This window comes from Cottoperca gobio, chromosome 20 (assembly GCF_900634415.1).
Source record: "Cottoperca gobio chromosome 20, fCotGob3.1, whole genome shotgun sequence".
NCBI classification, from domain to species: Eukaryota; Metazoa; Chordata; class Actinopteri; order Perciformes; family Bovichtidae; genus Cottoperca; species Cottoperca gobio.
In genome coordinates, this window is record NC_041374.1 from 7,570,044 (window position 1) to 7,593,237 (window position 23,194).

The 23,194-nt window shown below is 41.5% G+C and overlaps 1 protein-coding gene across 2 annotated transcripts in view; it reads left to right on the plus strand.

Moving 5' to 3' along the window:
• Window positions 1-23,194, plus strand: part of LOC115025691 (phospholipid phosphatase-related protein type 5-like) — a 47,173-nt gene that overhangs the window by 16,100 nt on the left and 7,879 nt on the right. For both annotated transcript variants that reach the window (XM_029458128.1, XM_029458127.1), the window contains 2 exons: window positions 5,960-6,092; window positions 18,114-18,364. In XM_029458128.1, the coding sequence (XP_029313988.1) occupies window positions 5,960-6,092; window positions 18,114-18,364 (384 nt within the window). The remainder of the gene's footprint in view (window positions 1-5,959; window positions 6,093-18,113; window positions 18,365-23,194) is intronic.

A 23,194-nucleotide genomic window follows, 5' to 3' on the forward strand; every position in this document is an offset into this window, starting at 1 on the left:
CATGTGCGCATTACCACGGGAGAGTTGCCATTTTTCTGATATAGTTGAAAGTATGAATGTTTTGTGCTTGTGCTTTATAATTTCCTCATCAGAAAATGAATGAAACCATAGCGACTACCCAGTAAGTTTCCTCTTTTGTACCCACTTTCTGTAAACAAGTTGCAGTGATATTAATAGGCTGATATTTTTACCAAACCAGGATATACATCATGATTTATTGTGAGAAACCAAGCGGTCCTATGTAAAATCAGACATTCAGTACCCCCATGTAGCCAGAATGGAATGGAATCCCACGATCAATAACGGGTTAATGCATGCCAACAACAAGCGAACAAAATAAGCTTCATTTGGGTTCTTCTAGTGTCCCGGTTGGTAATTTCACGTCATGGAGACTTTCCTTTCCTGAATTTAACACAATTTTGGAGGATCCCCGCCCTAAAATGACATGTTTCCCAACATGAAAGTGTTTACAATTAAAGATAATTGCAAAAAAATAAAAAACTCATTGTGGATATGCCAGTTCAGTCCAAGTTCTTTGTTTTCAGTTTACCTCCACTTTCCCCTTATGTACTTATGGCAGTTATGGCTCCTGAAAAACCTTAGACACTTTTCACTATTCTCTTCCTGCTCTCAGATGACTCACATTTCAGCTTTCAAACATGCCCTAGTTCTGGATTTTACCTGAAAGTCTAGATGAATGAACTGATGTATTTATCTTTAGACTGATACTGATGTTTGAATGATTGAGCCACATATTAATTGTAAAACTATCAGTAGTGAGGCTGTTGAAGCCAGTAACCTGAACGGATTCTGATCACTGAATGTGTGACCATATTTCAATATTATGACTTTTACCCTAGAATTCAAGACACTAAAAAACATTTTACAAAGGCATTTCTATTTCTGTTTTCAAATTATCATTATTACCAGCCCCGACCGATTTTTGTGCAAGATGCAGTTATGAAACTTTACAGGCATGTAGTTGAGATCAAAATGAAGGTTTGAAGATGAGTGTGGTCTGAGCAAGAGCTCTGGAAGGAATTAGGAATTGGCCATTGGCCCCCCCGCTTTACACCCCTGGCCCGATTTGGCGATGCTGGTTTGACCCCATCACAGTCTTTAGTGAGAGCACAGCACAGCAGGATCTCTGTGGTGGAGGTCGGATCTTGGGAGAAAAAGAAACGCCCCATCAAACAAACTATTTAAAAGGATTTGATTCAAGATTTCAAAGGATTCATTAGCTGATTCAGAGTCAGATTCGATGAAATGCTATTAACCCCATGCCTAGTTTTTAAAGCCATATATTATCTCTAAAGTAAACACAGATGATATAATTCAGTACATGAACACTTTGTCCAGACAAAGAGAATGCGTCTTTTCTCCCTTCTTGCTATTAAGCAGAAGAGTCCGTTTGGTAGACATACATTGCAGTTTGCTGTCATCACTTTTGTGGATATAGAGCAAGGGTGGGGAACCTTTTTCCGATCAAGCCATTTTATTTTTTACAACATCCTTCGAAGGCCATACTAATTATTGAACTCATAACCTCTGCAAGACACAGCCCATTCATTTCACATTTCTTTCATGCTGTGCAAAAAAGCAACTTTTTTATCCATGTATCTTTCTGTTTCATCAGAAATCCTTTATTAGTCCCACAACGGGGAAATGTATCTTGTCACAGCAAAAGAACATAAAAAGGCAGTATACAATAATTAAATAGAATAAAAATAATATAAGTACCAAGTGGTTGATAGAAAATAAAGTGAATATTGCACATGGCAGTGATAATTGTACAGCAGTGGTGGAATAGTCTGTTCTTGGTGTGGTGGTCTACCGATCTATCTCTCCATGTTGTTGTGTTATGCTCTGGAGCAGTGTCACTCATTGCGCGGCTCGCCAAGCTTTAATTGGAGGCTCGCATGGCAAGAGGCTAAATAAAGGGGTGATAGATATGACTATGCAGTCAATACAGATATTTCATAAAAACACTAAAAACAAGCAGGGCTATTACATATAACCCATTAAAACACAGTGTCTGCTCTATCAGCCTACAAATAATAATAAAATAGTTGATAATAATAATAATAATAATAATTGATAAAAGATGCAAATATAGACCAGAAACAAGATATTTAAACTTGCACAGCCGGAACACTGACTCACTGCGGAGTTGCCAGTTTTGGCGGTCTATCCAGCACTACAATGGTGAATGTGCTTTTGGACAGGTAGATAAATGGTGAAAATTCAACTAAATTTATGTACCTGGAAGTGAAATTAGTAAATAAAATAGAGCACCTTTCTTCTTCTCTTTCTGGAAAACAAAGGCTCATACACAGGACAACTAATACAGCTGAACGATTAACTGAGGCATCTTTTGAGATTGAGATTGCATAGATTTTGGCTCGGGCAAAAAAAACCTTCTCAGACTCAAAAATTGTGAAACACTGCTTTTTGGCTTCAGCAGAAATATTGTTTGCAGAGTTTGACAACATCATCCCAGTATTAAGCTAATTCTACTTTTATTGAATGTATTGGTTGGCTGCATTGCATATTGTATGTTCTGGGTGTTGCTTTTCATACTTTGCGGTAAAAGTGTCTCTCCTATTGACTTTGTCCTATCAATGCGGCTCTCATGTAAAAAATAGTGAAGACCACTGCTCTGCAGAGAGCTGCTTGTTGGGCCAAACTCCGCCGAAGAGTGTTAACTTTATCCAAACGCACTTGTCCTTTCAGCTCGTGCAGTTTGGCATGTTTCGTGCTGTAATGACGCTCAAGATTGTTTTTCATCACTGCAAGTACGTCCGCACAAACTAGACACACTTGCCTTTTACTTCCACAGAGAAACAATCGTTCGTCCATTTCTCCTGGAAAGTGTGACATTCTGCATCCAGCTTTCTCTGTTTTACACTCTCGCGGGCCGTATACGCTCCCCATCCCTGGTATAGAGGTTCACATTTATTTTGTGTGAAGTTGTATATTTTAGCTTTAAGGTTTGGTTGAATGTAACTGATCACCATAGCTGAGATCTTTAAAGCTCTTCCTAACCTGCAGTGAAACCTGAACCCACCAGAGCGAAAGGCAACGTGCTTCTTAGCTTTGAAAGAGATAAGCTTTACGTTCATAAAAATATCAAGATATTTGTAATTTTTTAACAGAGATGTGGGATCAAATGTAACTTTAGTGTGAAATATATGACACAGATTTTATGTGACAATAATATAGAATTTTACTAAGGTTTACTAAGCTTAAAATCTTTCTTCACACTGTTCTTACTTCCACTTCCTACACAAAAACCTTGAGAAGCTTGTCCTCCTCACACACTGTCAGCTCTTCGGTGATGGGACCAAAGCTTTTTGAACTTTGTCTTTCAAAGCAACAACAAAGCCATTATTTCTCTCATTTGTCTTTCACTTTAACGGACACTTCAACTGCTTTCACCTATTACATTTAAAATAAATTCATATCTACTATTTGACACTTCAAATTCTTTTATCCTAAAGCATTTAAAGAAATTGAATCTATTTCACGTAGGTTCTCAGCTCATTGCCGTTAATCATCCTCAGCTGACGTAACAACTGATACCTCAATGACTTTCAGTGCTTACTTCAACTGATACGTTAAACTCTTTCAGTTTAGACGGACAACTCCACGATTGCGTCAACTTTTACTTCAACCCGGGGGAACCCGGTCATACGCCTTCTCCAGATCCACAAAACACATGTAGACCGGATGGGCGTACTCCCAGGCCCCCTCCAAGATCCTTGCGAGAGTGAAGGGTCCGTTGTTCCACGACCAGGACGGAATCCACATTGTTCCTCTTCAATCAGAGGTTCGACTATCGGCCAGAAGTGTGATACCCCTGTATTTGGCACACACTCTCTGGTCCCCCTTTTTAAATAGGGGAACCACCACCCTGGTCTGCCACCCTCTAGGCACTGTCCCAGACTTCCAAGCAATGTTGACGAGGTGTGACAACCAAGACAGCCCCTCAACACCCAAAGCCTTCAGCATTTCTGGATGGATCTCATCAACCCCTGCGGCTTTGCCACTGTGGAGTTGTTTGACTACCTCAGTGACTTCCGTCAGGGAAATTGACGATGATCCCCCATTAGCTTCCAGCTCTGCCTCTACCATAGAGGGCGTGTTAGTCGGATTCAGGAGTTCCTCAAAGTGCTCCTTCCACCGCCCGATAACCTTCTCAGTCAAAGTCCGCAGGGTACCACCCTTGCTGTACACAGCTTGGTTGGTTCCGGATGGTTTTCCAGAAGCACCTTGGTGCCGACCGAAAGTCCTTCTCCATAGCTTCTCCAAACTTCTCCCACACCCGCTGCTTTGAACCTGACACGGCAGAGGCTGCCGCCCTTCTAGTCCTTCGGTACCCTGCAACTGAGTCCTCCCGGATAACATAACCCCGAAGGACTCCTTCTTCAGTGGGACGGCTTCCCTGACCACCGGGGTCCACCACAGTGTTCGAGGGTTACCGCCCCTTGAGACACCTAAGACCTTGAGACCACAGCTCATCACCGCAGCTTCAGCAATAGAGGTTTTGAACATCGCCCACTCAGGTTCAATGCCCCAAACTTCCACAGGGATGTCTGAAAAGCTCCGCCGGAGGTGTGAGTTGAAGATCTCCAGGATAGGGGCTTCCAATTCACCCGCACTACCCGTTTGGGCTTACCAGGTATGTCCAGAGTCTTCCCCCATCCCTTGATCCAACTCACCACCAGATGGTGATCAGTTGACAGCTCCGCCCCTCTCTTCACCCGAGTGTCCAAAACATGCGGCCTCAGATCAGATGATACGATTACAAAATCGATCATTAACATTTGGCCTAGGGTGCTCTGGTACCACGTACACTTATGAGCATCCTTATGTTTGAACATGGTGTTTGTTATGGCCATTCCATGACTAGCACAGAAGTCCAACAACAAACGACCGTTCGGGTTTAGATCAGGGAGGACGTTCCTCCCAATCACACCTCTCCAGGTGTCTCCATAGTTTCCCACCTGTGCGTTGAAGTCTCCCAGCAAGACTACGGAGTCCCCTACTGGAGCCCCCTGCAGGGCTCCATTCAAGGTCTGCAAGAAGGCTGAATACTCCGAACTGCGGTTTTGGGCATAGGCACAAACAACAGTCAGAGTCTTAATGTACTTGTATTCAAATTAAATTAAAATGCATAATTGCAATGGCTACGTTTGTATACCAGGAAGGAAACACCCCAAAAGAAACCCCATGTTTCTGGACCAGCTGGAGTACCGGGAGAATCTTTTCGATGATGATGTGTCTCGTAATTATTCAAATAAAACTCTATAACTCTAACAAAAATAAATGCATGTGCAGCTCTGTGTCTATATTTCCTCTCATATGTATTCTGAAAGTGGCAGGATTACAGAAAAACTTCTGGTCTGATTTTTATGAAACATGGTGGAAGGGTTGATGCGTGCATTATTTTTCACTTATGGAAATGGCCTTGGCGGAGGTTTTGTGCCCTTCAGTTGGATATGAAATCTTCTCAGCAGCAAATGTAATCATTAAAATCATTACAAGTTCTATATCCAAAACTAGGATAATGTCAACAATTATAAATATTTTGTTAAAGACAATCAAAATCCACCACTTGCAAGAGTGTATAGTTGATCTAATGTAAATCTACATCAACAAATCAGCGATGGAAGCACAGAAAAAGAAAATTGTTACACAGCTCCTTTCGCAGCGCTGTGAGCTTCCTCCTCTCTCCCATATGTTCCTGTCTCATCCACAGCTGTCTCTGTACAGATGGAGCCCACTACCTCTGGGCAGTGTGACACAGTGTGAGGAAATGGTACTGCCAATGAATGAAACTCAGATAAACTGTTACGCAGCTCATCTGACTTCTCTCTCTCTCTCTCTCTCTCTCTCTCTCTCTCTCTCTCTCTCTCTCTCTCTCTCTCTCTCTCTCTCTGTCCTTCCTTTCTGTCAGATCACAATAACGGAGACGGTGCTGTTCCTCGTCCAGTACACGTCCAAAGAGTTTGACCGCTCAGAGAAGACAGTGGCCACCGGGGACTGCTGTTACCTCAACCCGCTGGTGCGCAGGACCTTCCGCTTCCTTGGTGAGTCTTAGGCTTATGTAGTTTTTAATTACTGTAAACCAGGGGCCACTGACAGGCGGACCACGGTCCGAGTCCGGACCCAGACGCCGACCTATCCGGACCCGGACTTATAATCAATAAATTATTAAGGCACACAACCCATCCCAATACCTCTTTCCACCGCACTTGCACCCTAGGCAGCCCCACGGAGTGGCTTTGATAAAAACGGTGTCTCTTAGTGGTCAGGTCCCTGCTAACAAAGGGCCTGATAAGTGTTTCAAACCATTAATTTCTACTGCCTTTGTCTCTCTGTCAGGGAAGGTGGAGGAACGGCGTCAGGTCACTGTGTTGCGAGACAGTGGTGGTTCACAGTCCTTTATCCTTGCTAGTGCCCTACCCTTGAGTGCTGAGACTGCCTGTGGTGCAATTGCGGTGATAAGCGGTATTGGGATGGGTTGTGTGCCCGCACCTCTTCACTTTATTTATGTGCAGTCTAAACTGGCTACTGGTTGTTTCCCATTTGCCGTACTACCTGTTTTTCCCATTGATGGTGTGGATTTCATCATGGGTAATGACATTGCGGGAGGTAAAGTATATCCAACTCCTGAGGTTGTTGACACTCCAGTTCCTGAAGTAGTAGGTGATGACCTAGCTCAGACTCAACCGGAGGTGTTTACAGTTAGTGTTTTAACCAGAGCTCAGGCTCGTAAGCAGACTCAGGATGTTGATCTCGGTGATACATTATTTGTTTCTGCTATATCCGATGACAGGTGGCCCCTTGTTGATGGTTTGGTGAAGGACAGGGCTTGAAGGTGTAACCGATTCCGTCACTACAGCTCCTGTAGTGTCTCTGCCGTTAACCCGTGAGGCGCTCATCACTGCCCAGGAAGGTGACCCTACCTTGGAGAAGTGTTGTGTCGCTGCTAAGAACACTAGTGTGTGTAATGTAAGGCAGTTGTTTGGTATGGTGATGCGCCATTGGGTTGCACAGTTGTGTGGTACGGATGACGGTTCAGGTGATGGCTGGAGTACCGTTTGTCAGATGGTAGTTTCCCCAGTCCCTGTGCTCCCGTCGCCCCTCTAGGCCCCTGTGCTCCCCCCTGGGCGGCTTCGCCGGCCTCCTGAGCGGCTCCGCCAGCCTCCTTAGCGGCTCAGTCCACATCCAGCCCGGCCTCCTGAGCGGCTCCGCCAGTCTCCTGAGCGGCTCCACCAGTTTCCTGAGCGGCTCAGCCCACATCCAGCCCGGCCTCCTGAGCGGCTCAGCCCGGCCTCTCCGCCCGCTTGTCTTCCTCTCTCAGATGTCCAACCACAATCAGCATTGGGCCAAAAAATGTAAGGGCGCTGACAATGTTGTGGCGGATGCACTGTCCCGTGGTTGAGATGCGTATCGTACATTTCCAAAATGTGTGGGGGTATTGTTTAACTGTGGCCAAACACGTGTTTGGTTTTAAGGGAGGGGGTGTTACGTGCTGTGGTGTGTGTTGCGTGCTGTGGTGCGTGTCTCTCCTTCTGCTTGGCTCTCCCCAGGTGCAGCTCCCTCAGGTGCCAGCAATTCATAATCAGTGCCTGCACAAAAGGCTGGGAGAGGGGCAATACCACTCTCTCTTCTCCTCCTGCTCAGTGTGTGAGCTTGGTGTCGGTCCTTTACTGTGGTGGAGTGGTTAAGGAGCTGTGGAGCAGCATTGTGAATGTGTGGAGATACTTTGTGTTACCATCTCTGGTGTGTTGCTTTCTGTTAAGAAAGTTGTTTTCAGTTGTGCCTTTGTGTATTGGTTATGGATCTTTTTCTTTGTATATTAATTAAATGCTCTTTTCTTTTACAAATCGGTTGCCTCATTCTCCCTTTCTTCGCCCGGGTTATTAAATTTCTTGTTGTTACTTCCCCACCAGCCCTAGACTAGTAGAGAACGTAACAATCACACTAATTCATAACGCAAGTTAGACATTATGATGCTCCTTTATGAGCATCATTATGATCATTATGATCATTATGTCATTATATCATTATGACCCTTTGCTTGCAGAAATCTTCTCTAACTGGACCTCTTAGAATTTTAGTTATATTTTAGTTAATACCCCTGCTGTAAACCTATACAACATTTCTACTACATTGTGGGCTGAATGCTCTAAGGTATGTGTGACTCTTGCAGCCACTAAACCTGCACTACTAAGTCAAAAAGAAATTGTAATTCTCAAAGCCCCACCAAGAGTGAAATGCAGACCTGCGCTGCCAAGCAAACGGCGTCTCGCTGCTCTTGTGTCAGTGAAATTATTAGCGTCTTCTGAGTGTTGGTGCTAACTGAAGCACATTTAAAGGGCCCTTTGATTTTCTCAATGTGGAATTTGATCTTAAATATGGAATAAACTGTAAAACTCAGAATATTATGGAGTTGCCAAATTGCAAATATTACTCTTGCAAGCATTTTTTCCACATCAGCTAAGCAAAATGAACATTAAAAGACGATGCCGCTATGTATTGGTATCCTTTGCGGACACACACACACACACACACACACACACACACACACACACACGTTCTCTCCATGTCATTCGCACAATATTGTTTGTGAGTGGGACCTTGAGACGGAGCAGATAATTGCAAGTGATTCACAATTCATGAAGCTATCTGGCCAAAATTCATTCTTTGAGAATTCACCCGTGAGTTTTTAGATGCACAGTTGAGTTCAACTGAAGCCTCTTTGTGAATGGCTATGGTAACAGACACAACCACCCATCCACCTCTCACAAACTGCATGGGAGATAGAAGAGTTTTTCTATGTTTCCTCCTACGGTCCAGAGAGTCTCTCTAGATTTGCTGCAGGCGTGAAACGTTGTCTGTCTGTATGTATGTCATTCCTGTAATAGACTTGCAACATATCCGGGGTATTGACCTTATGCTTTCAACAGAAAAGAAGTGCTCCAACTCCTTTATTTTGTCTTTTCGCTTCCTGTCTACACCGGAAGTGGAATGTGTCCCTTTGTGTAGACCTTGACATCTGTTGCTTGTGATCACCTTCTGCCAGCATTTTAGCAAAAAAACGTGCAGTTTTATAATGTAATGTACGACATGAGCTGAAAGACAGCGTGAGATGTTCTTCTGAGGCAGTCTGACAAACATCCACCGCTGTGTACATGATCTGGGGTGGGTTAGGGTGTTTCTAACTATAATATATAACAAGTTGTGTCATTTTTCATAACGTGTGCTAATACACGTTTAATACAATTTTTTCATCCAAAACAGTGGAGACTGATGTGGTTCGTTAAACTATTACACACAGGCCTGATTTTCTTTGACATGGGCATATGTTATACAATAATAATATTGTATAACAGATTACAGTATTGCAGTATTACAGCGACTGCAACACAAAGTGAGCGAGTTAAGCTAGCTGTAAGATAGTTGTGAGATAGCTGTCAGACGGCTGTGAGACGGCTATGAGATGGGTGTGAGACAGCTGTGAGACTGCTTTGAGACTGTTATAAGGCAGTTTCTTAAAGCCGAGCTTCAAGCTCTGCGCTGTTTAAATGTTTTTTTTCTCTTCAGTGAAATTTTTGTGAATGAAACCTGGCCACAAGTGTACAACAGGGAGCCTTATGAAGACATTTAGTGCCATCTGTTTTGCTGATAATTAAATTTCAAGAATGCACTCATGTACAGGTTGTATTGTAAATGAAACAAATTTAAAACAAGTAAAGTATGACAAGTTAAAGACAATGTTGTGCAGTTAAGAGAGAGGTTTAAAATAAGAATATGAAAATGTTCTAGCATGAGGCACAAAGATATGCCGATGTAATACCTGAATGACCTTTACTTCAATTTCTGTCTCATTCATTGCAATAATGTCAGACACAAACACGCATGTGTGCCCAAGTGTATACACCATCATATCTGCCCTGGGAAGCTTTCATCTAGCTACACACACATCTACCGGTTCTACAAAAACTTGACACAAAGATGCCTGCGGATACACACGTTATTGTCAGAGGAAACCTTGTTGCTCTCCGAATGAAACACATTTTCTCACATGCACTCACATCTTTCTAAAGTCTAAAGTCTAGGTGCATACAGACGTGCACGCATTCTTCAAGATAAAACAGCCTAAAATCCCGTAGATTGCTTCTGAAGAAACACACACACACACACACACACACACACACACACACACACACACACACACACACACACACACACACACACTTGCAGCCCAGCGTTGTCCTCTCTCTTCTTAAGTGAGGGCAGGAGATAAGGCTGCAGAAGAGGATTATTACCTCGATCCCTGAGGGGGAATCCACTTTGTGGCCCGGCTTTACCCCTCGCATATACACATCCAGCATGCCACTCACGCTGCTCGTTCATGTTAACAGGCCTTGTATTTCAGGCTAAAGCTCCTTTCATTCCTAAGAGACTCATTGGAATTGGTTATCATATATTATACACTGGTACAGTGTTGTATCTGAATAAGGCTTATATCTTAGTGTTAATTGATGTCACTTTTAAAGAGCGCTGTGCGATGACTTTTGATAAAAGGAAGATGAAGTGCTCCAGCTGCTAAGTATACTTTGTATCTTTGGGTTTTGTCAGCAATGGTAGAGCACCACATTAAGTTCCCATCGTCCCTGCTGGAGGAAACACTCGTTAGGTAGGGGATAATTCCCGACGCCGTTTCAACTACTCGCAGTGCTTCTTGGTAAACTGCTATAGCTGGCTTGCTAATGGATAAAACATTTTTTTAGAAGCTGTTTGATCATTTGTCTGCTAGTGTTTCTTGACCCCTTGCATTTTGTAGAAGTGATGACCTGAGCAGTTATTGGGTAAGTAAAATGATATCATAACTGACAGAAATGATGATCAAAACTAGAAAAACAAGACTCAAGCTTTAAACCTGAATTCTCCTTTAAAGGTATTAGAGAAAGATGTGGACAACATTCCCATCTGTGGCACTTATTCCACCCAGAGAGGTTGCACTGCATGCAGGGTTTGAGAAATGGAGGGAGTTTTCTTTTAATGTTATGGGGAGGGGTCCAGAAAAGTGCCTCTGTCCTTGAACTGAAGGCTTACGGCTCACTGAAGCAAACTGCATCATAGGTGCATCAATTCCTCCACTTTACCAACATTTGATAATGGGTCTGTTGTGAGCTGTCAGGGCCTCTTTACAGCCGCATTTGCAACAGCAGTTATCCCAAATTACAAAGCACAATTTAACATACACATTCTGGAAATCTCATTACATACAGTGTGTCTGCCTGCCTGTGTGTTTTACGGCGCATTTGATCCATGGCTATTGATAACTACTTTTGGCAGGCTTGTTGGCACAGGGACAAAGCACAAATGAATGAATCCAGCGGGGACTTGGCTGTGCCCTAAATTGATTTGACTTACGTGTATATGTGGAGGGATTTGTGTTTGAGGGATCAATTCGTTAGGTATTAGAGCTGGAGGATGGTACAGTAACTGGCCGGCAGGACTCATCCTGCACTGGGGCTGAGGATTAATAGGATGAGGCTGTTCTGGCGATGCAACTCATTCACTCATTCAATTCATTTGCACCTGTTGTTTGTTTCTTTAAGGCTAATCTCTTCAAGCTGAAAGAATGTAATGTGCAGTAAGGATTTCACAAACATATTGTACTAAATAATGATGAAACTTGTGCCGTTAAAATATCAATAAAGAGCACCATAATAAGTAGTGTAACCACATTAATTGGTGAAAAAATAAAAAGTTTAATCAGACTCCCTCAATGTATATCTTCAACCCAACACCTGAATGTGCATTTTTGGTGTTCAAAGAATAAAAACACTATTGCTTTCTCAACCCTTTTGGCAAGTAGGAGACTACTATTGTATTGGAAGTTACCCCCCAAATTATACAATGTGGTTGTGGGATGTAGTGTTTTTTTTTAAATAAAATTGGAGAAATACTTTGATAAATCGAACTCTCTATACATCCATAACTGTTTTTTAATATCCTCCTGTATCCAACATCCTTGAGTTATTTGTGACAGTGTGGTTCGTTCTGTGTTCGCGAGAATTTGGAGTTAGGAATAGATAGCGTAAATGATTGAGGGGGAGAAAACTATGGGTACATTGTATGATTGCTTTCATCTGACTTAATTGAGAGATATAATTGGGTATCATCTGCATAACAATTAAAGTTTATAGAGTGGTTCTTTATAATATTGCCTAAAAGAAGCATATGTAAGGTGAGTAGAATATGACCAAGTACAGAACCCTGCGGAACTCCATGACTGACTTTGGCTGTCATGGAAGATTCATCGTTAACACGTACAAACTGAGATCGCTCAGATAAATAGAACTTAAACCAGCTTAGTGCCATTCCTTTAAGGACACTATAAATGTTCCAGTCTCTTTAGCAGAACGTCCTGGTCAACGGTGTTGAATGCAGCACTGAGGTATAACATATACATATATACAATATAAACACACACACACTCACACACAATCGGCAGTAGTGAGAAGTTGTTACGCACAATGCTCTGCTGTGCTCGCCTGTTTGCTATCCTGCTCCAAAATGGTGGAACGACCTTCCCATTGATGTCAGGTCAGCAGACAGTCTTCACACCTTCCGTCGCAGACTGAAAACTCACCTGTTTCGACTGCACCTCGGTGAATGGGAAAAACAAACAAAAAAAACCTGTTCTTTGAATGTTGCACTTAATAGTTGAATTTGTATTCTATTGTTTCTGTATGTTGCACTTTTGTTTGGCGTATTTGAAGCAATTTTTCTGCACTTAAAGGATTTCACCTATTTGAAGCTAATGTACTTGCAAGATTCTTGCTTTTCGGAGTTTTATCCTCATGATTGTTTGCACTTTGTTAGTCGCTTTGTATAAAAGCGTCAGCTAAATGAACTGTAATGTGTCCTACAGAGGCTGCATTTGTTCAGCCTAGCTGCTCCCAGACCCTCTCTTTGGTGTTTGTCTTGCCTCTCTTGGCTAATATCAGAGTGAGTTTTCACATGTGACATGTTATATGTGCGTGCTTGGGCTGCGACTGTATTTGTGTGTCTGTGTGTGTATTCATGCTCATTATGTAGTGCACGCTTGCACGTGCTTGTTGCCAGCATTTTCATCTGCTGGCGAGCAGCACAGCATCATATGAGTGCAGCTCCACAGCCTCCCTTTCTCTCCAGCCTGCCGTTGCTTTGCATAATGATTCACAGGGCCGGGCTGTTTGGGAAAGATTAAATTTAGAACAGAGCCGAGGGTCGTGGCGCTCGCTCACACTCGGCTTCAGCAGTGGCTTTTTACCTTCATGCGTTTTAAAGCTTTGCATGTTGAACTTTAGATTAGGAAGTTCATGCACTCCCCCCTCTCTTAGTGACATTATGTAAAAGAGTGCACATAACATAAATGTTTAAAAATATTTTAGGAACCAGTGCTTTAGTCCCTCTGTACCTACCTAGAGTATCTTTACAAAAGTCCTTCCCAAGATTTCAGAAGCTGCGCATTCAGAACACATCCTTTTGAGAATTCACCCCTCAGACTTGTGTCATGTGAGATGGTTTGATTGGTGATCATAGAGTCATAAATTGTTTGCAGAGAGTTATGACTAAGTGACTGATGTGAGTAGACTACACATTGGACCCAAAACACGTGGGTGTCAGGGAGCAACTTTACTGCCAGCATGGGGTTTTCTGAATGACAGTGAAGTAACAGAAAAGCAACCATTTTGTAAGTGGATTGTTGTAAAAACGAAGAACATCAACAGGAGCTCTCAGCATTAACCTTTTATAATCTATGTTGCACAGTGCAGCTGACAGCTCCCTGTTCCTCTGCTTGGGTTTGACCTCTCTCCCAAGGTTGCTTGGCACCATGAGTTCTGTGAACATTATCTCTCAAAATGTTAATCCACAGCCTGCTCCGCTTATTTCTCCATCCTCCCTGCTGCTCATTGCTGCTGCACTTGTGGCTCTTTTACCTCCTTATGTGTTCATCCACAAACAAACAAACTAGACATTGACATTAATCACTTCCTGTGTTAGAACGGCACAGTATCTGTTTGTGAACTTGTAATCTTATTTTATTGATCCTAGTGTTCTGAAAATAAATCTAAATTCATATTGTCAGATAAAAGAAAGAATATCAATTATTCCACCAGACATATTTTGCCGTACTTTCTGGCTCATTAAAGCCTAAAATGAAATTAAAGCTGTTACTGTTAACACTACAAGTAAAGATTGTAATATGTACACTATATTGCAACGTATCCTCATACAACAGCTCGTGTGATATCTTACTTTGTGCGTTCTCCTTCGAATCTCCAGTAACACGAGTTGCTTAAGAAAAGATGGTGGTTGGAGTTAGAGTAACGTTAGAGTGGCGTTACTTAAGTACAGAGGTTATGTGATTTCCCACGGGCCACAAACAACGGACTCCTGGGTCAAAGTCCCGTATTATTATAGTGCATTACTTTTTTTAGGTATACAAAACAACAGTGTATGAGAACAGCCTGCTTCTTGCTATGACAGTGTGAGCACAAGTGTTCATCATCTGTCATCTATTGTTGCAATCCGCTCTGTTTCCTGCGCTCAACAGCTTGTATTTTTACAACAAAACAACAAAACATGAACAGTGTTTGTAAGTGTTGCCTCATCAACAATTATAGATATCAAGTATTTTTAGAGTTATAATTTCTCCGTATCCTCAAATGTTATAAGCTAAAAAGTTTATAATTGGTTATTGAAGATTATCAAAACACATTTTCTTTATAAATGACATGTTATTTATTCATTTTTGTATGACCTTGTTTTACTTATTTTATGGTGACTGACATGTGGATCCTGATTTCTGATTGTTGTCAGTGATTGATTCATGTGAATACTGGAGGCTAACTATCAGCACAATGCTGCCGCTGTAAAACACGTACAGTGACACTCTGCAAAAGAGATTAAATAAAAAGAGCCAAAATCCTTGGAGAGATTTTAGATTGAAAACAGATTATAAACTGATTAAAATGTGAACAATCTCATGATACCTGCAGCGGGTCAGAAGCTGAGTAGTTATGTCATCATTTACATTTTATGTAGCAGTGTTCAAACTACAGCGTGGCTTTCTGGGAGCCCTATGTGCACACATGAATGCACTCGCCGTCAATACATTTCAGTTCATACAGAGAATATTTAGCCAATCTCAATAAATGCACCAGTGCACAGTAGACAGCCACGACTGCATCCTATAATAATTATAAACCACAGTCATAAATGTTGGTCTTTAAAAGAAAGAGAACTTTTCCAACATATCACAAATCACAGAATTCAATCCAAATTTCTCATATTCTTTATCAGACATTCCCAGCACTTAGCCATATCCCATCCTAACAGCTTTATCTAAATACATCCAGGGCTACATTTCATCTCCAATCTGTCTGTCGGCTGCTTTTTGTTGTTTGTTGTTTGTCAGCTTACATACACGTGTCCCTATATTCTCCTGTCTTTCTGTTTGTCGTCAAGGTGCCGGCTTGTTCAACCCTTCTTCTAAATTGATTTTTTCTCTCTTTTTAAACAAAAGTAATATTGGTATTGTTGTTATGACTAAGGTTTTATTATATTTATTTGACCTCATTGACTAATCATTTTGTCAAGACCATAAAATATAACAATAACAATACTTCAGTGGCCTCCATGTGCACAGCCAAAACAAAACTGATCTGAGTAATAAATGAGAGTGTGAACGTAGTGCAGCTGGGGATGTAGCGGGGCATTCAATAAGTGAAAAATTCTATAATTTAATCGTTGAGTGTGTATTCAACCTGGACAGGCTGTAGACGTTGGTTTATAGGCAGCAGCCTGCAGGCCAACAAACACTATCAGCAACTTCCGTCACTGGAATAACTCTACTTATTTCTGACAGGTTGATGGAGTGAAATGTATTATATTTAATCTAGCTTTGTATTACTAACTGAGGAACCACAGAAGAAGAGCACTGCTGGTAGGAATCTCATCAGCAAACATTGAATCTAAGTTTTCTAGGTTTAAAAACGTCTTGATTTCAAATCTTTACTTGCTAAATGGGATTCAAGTGTAGGAATCATCTCAATCATTAGCACACATATTAACAGGCTACGTTATAAAGGACAAAACTCAAAATTCTATCTTTTCACTGAAATATGAATGCACATGTTATTTATTTCAGTGTGACTGTGATAGTGACATCATTATATATTGAGCCCTGTGTGTGTGAGCACACAGGGAGTCTGTGATAACTTCAACTCTGACGGGTTGTGCAGCACACTGCAGCATTGTGGAGACGCTGGCACCGGATCAAAGAGAGGCACAGTGCTTCAACCCTGCTCACACACACACTCATACACACGTTTACACACAGACAGGACGATCATATACACACAACAAGCCTTCACACTCACAAGGCTGCAAAGTGTCTCTGCAGCAGATCAGGGCAGGCATTAAATTTATGCTCTAATAAGCAATTTTAGTCGTCCCTCTCTGTGTCCACAAAGCCAGACAGGGGGGGAGGGGGGGGTAAGTCGTCTGTAAAACACAGTGTGCCCACATTTCCACGTTCGTGTTGCAGAAAGTGGGACAGCGTTGGAACCATGCACTGTGCGATGAGCGCTCTGCGAGTGAGTCGCAGCGCTTGACAATCTATTTGCTGCTTGTTAAGAAATGGAGATGTCAGCATGTGGAGCCTCACACTGATGAGGGAGGAGAAAGGAAAGGCAATGACTTACACAGTGACATTTAAAACAACAACTTGTGTGAAAGAAGACGAAAGACGTGCCATGCTCAACAGCCGTGACGCCTCGCTGCCCGTTTTCATGAATGTCTTCCAGCTAAATGTGCTTCAAAGCCCGGCTTGAATTAGTTTGCAGCAGCACACACACAGACAGTGATTGGAGAAGCTGCTATTGTTGCCCCAGCAAATAATGCATCCTGGGAGCCTGTGTGTTTGTGCTGAACACCTCTCTCTGTGTGTGTGAGAAAGAGTTTAATTTAGTGTGACAGAGGGCCGGGCTGTCGTAGGAGGGAAGCAATTATTTCTGTTAAATCCCTTCAATCACTGAGACTCTGGTTAAGAGCAGTACCTGTACGATGTGTCTTTCTGAGGAGCAACAGCAGAGTCACAGACAGAAGCTTCTGCTGCAGGATGGACCATTTCATTGTGTGGGTTAAGACAATAATTCTGCTCCTAATTATTGGTAAAAAGCATTATTATTCAGCATGAAACTTTGCAAAATGAGACAGAATAAAATGGGATGTGTCTGTGGTTTGAAGGTGCTGGCTGCATCTGCCTTCAGTGTTCCTGATAAACATGGCTGCCGCTTTCATGAACACGCACAGTGTTTGAGCTTATTGTATCTGATTAAATATGTTTTCAGCTGCTGTAAACAGACATGTGATTATCCAGTCAATAATGTTCATGTTCATGTTCAGTGACATTAGTTGGATAAGTAGGAGGTGTCTCTGAGTTACATCCTGCTGTCGTTCCTTCAATAATGTGTGTGTGTGTGTGTGTGTGTGTGTGTGTGTGTGTGTGTGTGTGTGTGTGTGTGTGTGTGTATATATATACACACACTATATATGCATATATATATATATATATATATATATATATATATATATATATATACATATACATATATACACAAGCAGCTGTGACCCGATACTGTATGAAAGTACCTTAATATCATATCATATGGAGAAAAACGATGGCATTTCTCTTCACTAATGCTAACCTGTCCTCTGCTGTCCATCTGCACACACACACACCCACAGAGCCGGCCCATCTTTCATCAATTTTTACAGGTACCATGGTTACCAAGGCGTTGTTTTTGTCCACACACACACACACACATGCACACACACAGAGTGCCTGAAACACTGTCTGAGTTCAGCTGGAGAGGAGAAGATAAAATGTCTTTAGTGAAGAATGTCCAGAGAACATTTAGAGGCTGATGGTGTAGTTTGAGTGGAGGCCGATGGAATCTGAACTTTGACATGATACGAGAAGCTTTAATTTTCCCCATCTGTCCCTTGGGTCCTTAACTTCTTCTGTCTCTTCCCAGGAGTCTACACCTTCGGCCTCTTCACCGTTGACATCTTTGTCAATGCAGGCCAGGTGGTGACGGGGAACCTGGCGCCCTACTTCCTGACGGTCTGTAAGCCCAACTACACAGCGCTGGGCTGCCTACAGGCCCTGCGCTACATCAGCCACCAAGAGGCCTGCACTGGAAACCAGGACGACATCCTGCGAGCCCGCAAGACCTTCCCCTCCAAGGAGGCTGCACTGAGCGTCTATGCCGCTCTCTACCTGGCTGTGAGTCGCTCTGCCCTCACTGTGTGTGTTTATTACTGACATCAGGGGACATGGGAACAAACCTTATGATCCTACCTGTCCATTGTGAGCATGGCAGTGTACACAGTCTTCATTTCACTTCACTCACTTATAGAGCAGTTTAGACCGTGTCTGATCATGGTGAGCATAATGTCATCATCACTGTGTATGAGCCCTAAGAGCCAGGCTAGCTGTTCCCCCCGCTTCCAGTCTTTATGCTAAGCTAAACTAATTCAATCTGAATAGCTCACTTCCAGAACAAAAGAGAATAAGCATTTCACAAAATGTTGAACTATTCCTTTAAATTGCCTTTAAACATAGATGGGTCTTTTGTGTGAAGCTATAGGACATTCTTCTAAACAGATTGGATGAAGAAAACAGGAAAAAGACACAGTATTGTTGGTATATGAAGAGAAGGATCCCGTGTTGCAGTCTTTCTATTATTGCATGGCTGCCATCACACATTATACAGGAAGTCAGACTTCTGCTCTCAATTGTCTCTTTTCTGTAAGTTTGAATTTATTTATGCTAATAATATTCATGCCAAACTGCTGATGCACACTGCAGCAGCAGCTACAGAAGCAGGTATTTAGAGTTGCTGTCTGTGTGTGACCCTCGATCTACAGCAGTAGTGTTGGATCTGTGATCAACAAAAAGAGCTTTTATTGTGTTATTACAGAACCACGCACATCTGTGTGCATGTATGTTGGAATGGGTTAGGGCCTTATACAGTATACAGATATATATATATATATGAATATTGTGTATATATATATTCATATATATGTGTATATATATATATATATATATATATGTGTATATATATATGTATATATATATATATATATATATATTATATATATAATATATTATATATATTATATATATATATAATCTGTATATATATATATTGTGTATATATATTATATTATTATATTATATTTTTGTATATCTATATATATTTTTATTATGTATATTCTATATATCTATATTATTATATATATTGTTATACCACTCATCTATCTCTATCTATATATCTTTGTATATCTTATTCTTCTATATCTCTAATCTACTATATTGTGTCTACTTATTTGTATTCTATCTATTTATATTATATGTGTATCTTCTATATTTTTCTATCTCTCTTATTCTCTCTCTCTCTATCTTATCTTCTTATCTCTGTCTTATCTCTATTCTCTTTTTCTCTTCTCTTTCTCTATATTCTTCTCTCTCTCTCTCTTTTCTCTCTCTCTCATCTTTCTCTCTCTCTCTTCTCTCTCTCTCTCTCTCTCTCTCTCTTCTCTCTCTCTCTCTCTCTCTCTATCTTTTTCTCTCTCTCTCTTTCTTTCTTTCTTTCTCTCTCTCTCTCTCTCTCTCTCTCTCTTTCTCGTCTCTCTCTCTCTCTCTCTCTCTTCTCTCTCTCTCTCTCTCTCTCTCTCCCCCCACACACACAATCTGAATCTACACTGTAAGGTTGTTTAATTTTTTAGCTGCAACCTAGCGCAAGTATGACTCCCTGCATATTTATTTTCACCCTCGGTCTCATGATCTTCTCTTTGTGGTTATAAAAACATGTTTTTCTCTTGTGATACAGCAGAAGCATTAGATCACAACTTAAGATGTCCACGGGTTTGAAACAAGTAATGAAATACAGGTACCATGGTTACCAAGGCGTTGTTTTTGTCCAAATACAGTTTACTATTGTAGATAAAAATCTGTCCTCTGGGCCAGTGAAGAAAACTGGATTCCTACCACTAGTATTTACTTTAACTTATTTAAACTACTGCAAATCTAGTATAACTCAGTCTCTTTAACATAATACTTAGTCAGAAAAACGAAGATCTCTATCCGAGAAAAGAAGATCACTGGAGAAGTCCAAAGTTAGATACAAGTGGAGTTTATTACACACGTAAGTACATAACATACTCTGAGTACCCAGCCAGCTGTACACTGACCAAGTACTGATCTGGCTCCCCTCTTTATACCTTAGTTCACATGGTGAAACCGAGGTTGAAGCCTAAAAGGTTGGTGTGTGCTGAGTTCTGTACAACCTTACATATTCTGGCCTACGCCGTCTGACTCATCCCCTGGAATCTGCTTGTCCTGTCCCCTACACGTGTGTCTCTGGGTCTCTTCTCCAGTTAGCTCTGCCATTTTAGCAGGTGCCTGGCCTGTTTATCTCACCCTCATCATATACTCAGGGCCTCATAACTCTACCTTTTTATGAGGTCGAACTGGGAGACTTACTCTTCACTCTTCCCCCACTAATGCTGTTATGCAGGCCATTCTCCAAATGTTTACAGAGGCTGTTCTCTCACACTTACATTGATCATGATTGAATATTACACACATATATATATATATATATATATATATATATATATATATATATATATATACTACAATTATGTACTAATAAAACCTATTACAGAATCTGCTCTATTAAACCCTTTAAACACATACTAATAAAATCCACCACAACATTTCCTCCGCAAACATTACGAACATTGTCCTCGCTTCTGATTCATTTGAACAACCACACTTGCTGTATGTTTTAATCATACAATGCAGTGGACCATTACAATGTTCACCTTTGTGAAATCATACTATATGAGCGTTATCTGAAGTGTAAAACCGTGCCAGCCTCTAACTAAAGCGCACTGATTAACATGAGACTCATAGTGAAATCTCCATCTCACTCTCAAAAAGACAATGCATAAATATAATTTATTGATTATTGTTGGGCTTTTCATGCCTTTTTAATGATAGCACAGTTTTTAAGATTGTAACGGGGAGAGAGAAGGTGGATGACGTGCAGCAAATGGCCACGGGTCGGGTTCGAACCCCGGGCCGCTGCGGCAAGGACTATTTGGGGCGCCCAAATATATTTATTTTTTACCCACAATATAAACTGTAAAACAACATAAACGTGAACTTTACAGCTAATAAGTGTGAAGTTGACGCAGCAGATCCGTCCTGAACTTCAGTGTTGTAGTGAAACCTGCTGTGCTCTGACCCTCTGAGAGTTTTCCTGTTAATGTGGGGACGTAATAAAGTGAATCCACGTCACTTCCTCAGATGATGGGGGTACGGTAAGGCTTTATGTTGGTTGTTGCAGCTTTGCTCGTGGCGTGTTAGCAGGGAGTCACGATGGTGGACAGTGAGGTACTCTGAGGGCGGGGATGGTCACCGAGCTAGAGGAGGTTCTGTTACAAAATGCCCTGTAGCATGTCATATGGAGCTGCAGATCTGACTAGCTCATTGTTAAATACAAGTCAAACAGATGTATGTTGTTGATGGTGGTTAGTGGAGGTACCATGCAGGGTAATAATTATACAATGTGGCGTTTACTGAGTGTGTGTTGACTGTGTTTGTTTGTTGCCTCTGACAGTGTGGGCTTTGCTGTACTTACTGCCACATATTTTCTTTACAATCGTTGATTTGTCTGTTGATCATTTAATTTATGCTACCATAGTTTATTACTTTTACAGAAAACAGTAATTGAGGTGGAGAAAGTGAAAAACTATGGGTACAGTGTATAATTGGTTTCCTCTGGCTTGATTGATAGATATAATTGGGTATAATCTACATAACAGTGAAAGTTTATGGAATGGTTCCTTATAATATTGCCTAAAGGAAGCATATATAAGGTGAGTAGAATAGGACCAAGTACAGAACCTTGTGGGACTCCATGACTGACTTTGGTTTGCATGGAGGATTCATCGTTAACATGTACAAACTGAGATAGCTCAGATAAAAAGGACTTGGAGATTAGTGTCGAATGCAGCAGACACAAGTCCTTCGTCTGATGTCAATAAAAGGTCATTGGTAACTTTCAGAAGTGTTATCATTGTATCAGAGCTGGATCTGATACCATTTAAAAATACAAGGTTAATATTCGGCTAACCTCTAAAAGATCTGTATCATAAAACTAAGTGACAGAAATGTCCCTTTAACTCAGCCTGATATATTAACACAGCAGCCTGAGCTGTGTGAGCCCTCAGTAATATCATTTGAACTTGGCAAGACGGAGAGATTGATATCTGAAGCAACGTCGAGCTGCTCAGGTAAAAATGTTCATGTCCAATCTCCAATCTCCATTTAGCCGCCAAGCCTGTGATCTACTGTAGTGAGCAGGCCAGCAGCTGCTAATGTCTGACATTAAATGAGCGTGCACCCAGCTATGAACGCTTGCAAAGGCTATAAGTCAAATCAGCTCTGACCTGAGCAGTCTCAGATCCAGAAGGTCCAGCAGGGACAAATTCAAATATTCTGCAGAATATATGTGCTGGTGGTTTTACAGAGGTCAACCGGCAGCTTTTTGTCTACAACTCACAGTAAAAAGGATAATATGTGACAGCTCTTACAAGGCTTGACCCGGTGAAGGACAGGCACCCAAACAAACACACACACACACGCTAAAGCAGTAACAATATTACCGGTAAGGATGATAGTAATAAACTTCCTTTATGTAGCACATGATTGGTTGGTGGAGATCAGGGTGGATTTGGGGCGTATTGGCAGCATGTTTAGAACAAGATGTTTGGTGTTTGGGGCCTGAGGTTACATCCTGGCATGTGCTGGTTTTGTGTTGTGGTGACTCACCGTGTGTTTCAGTGAGAGGAGCGGGTCATGAGATGTGTGGCGACGTCAATCCAGCAGCATGCGAAATCTTGGTGCCAAGAATGAAATCTGCAGCAATGTTTTCAGTTTGGATCCTACAACATACAGTATCAGAGGCATGAGCATGAAAAGATGATCTCAGCTCTCCAACATGAACATATTCAAGAAGCTTAAGCACATATACAATGT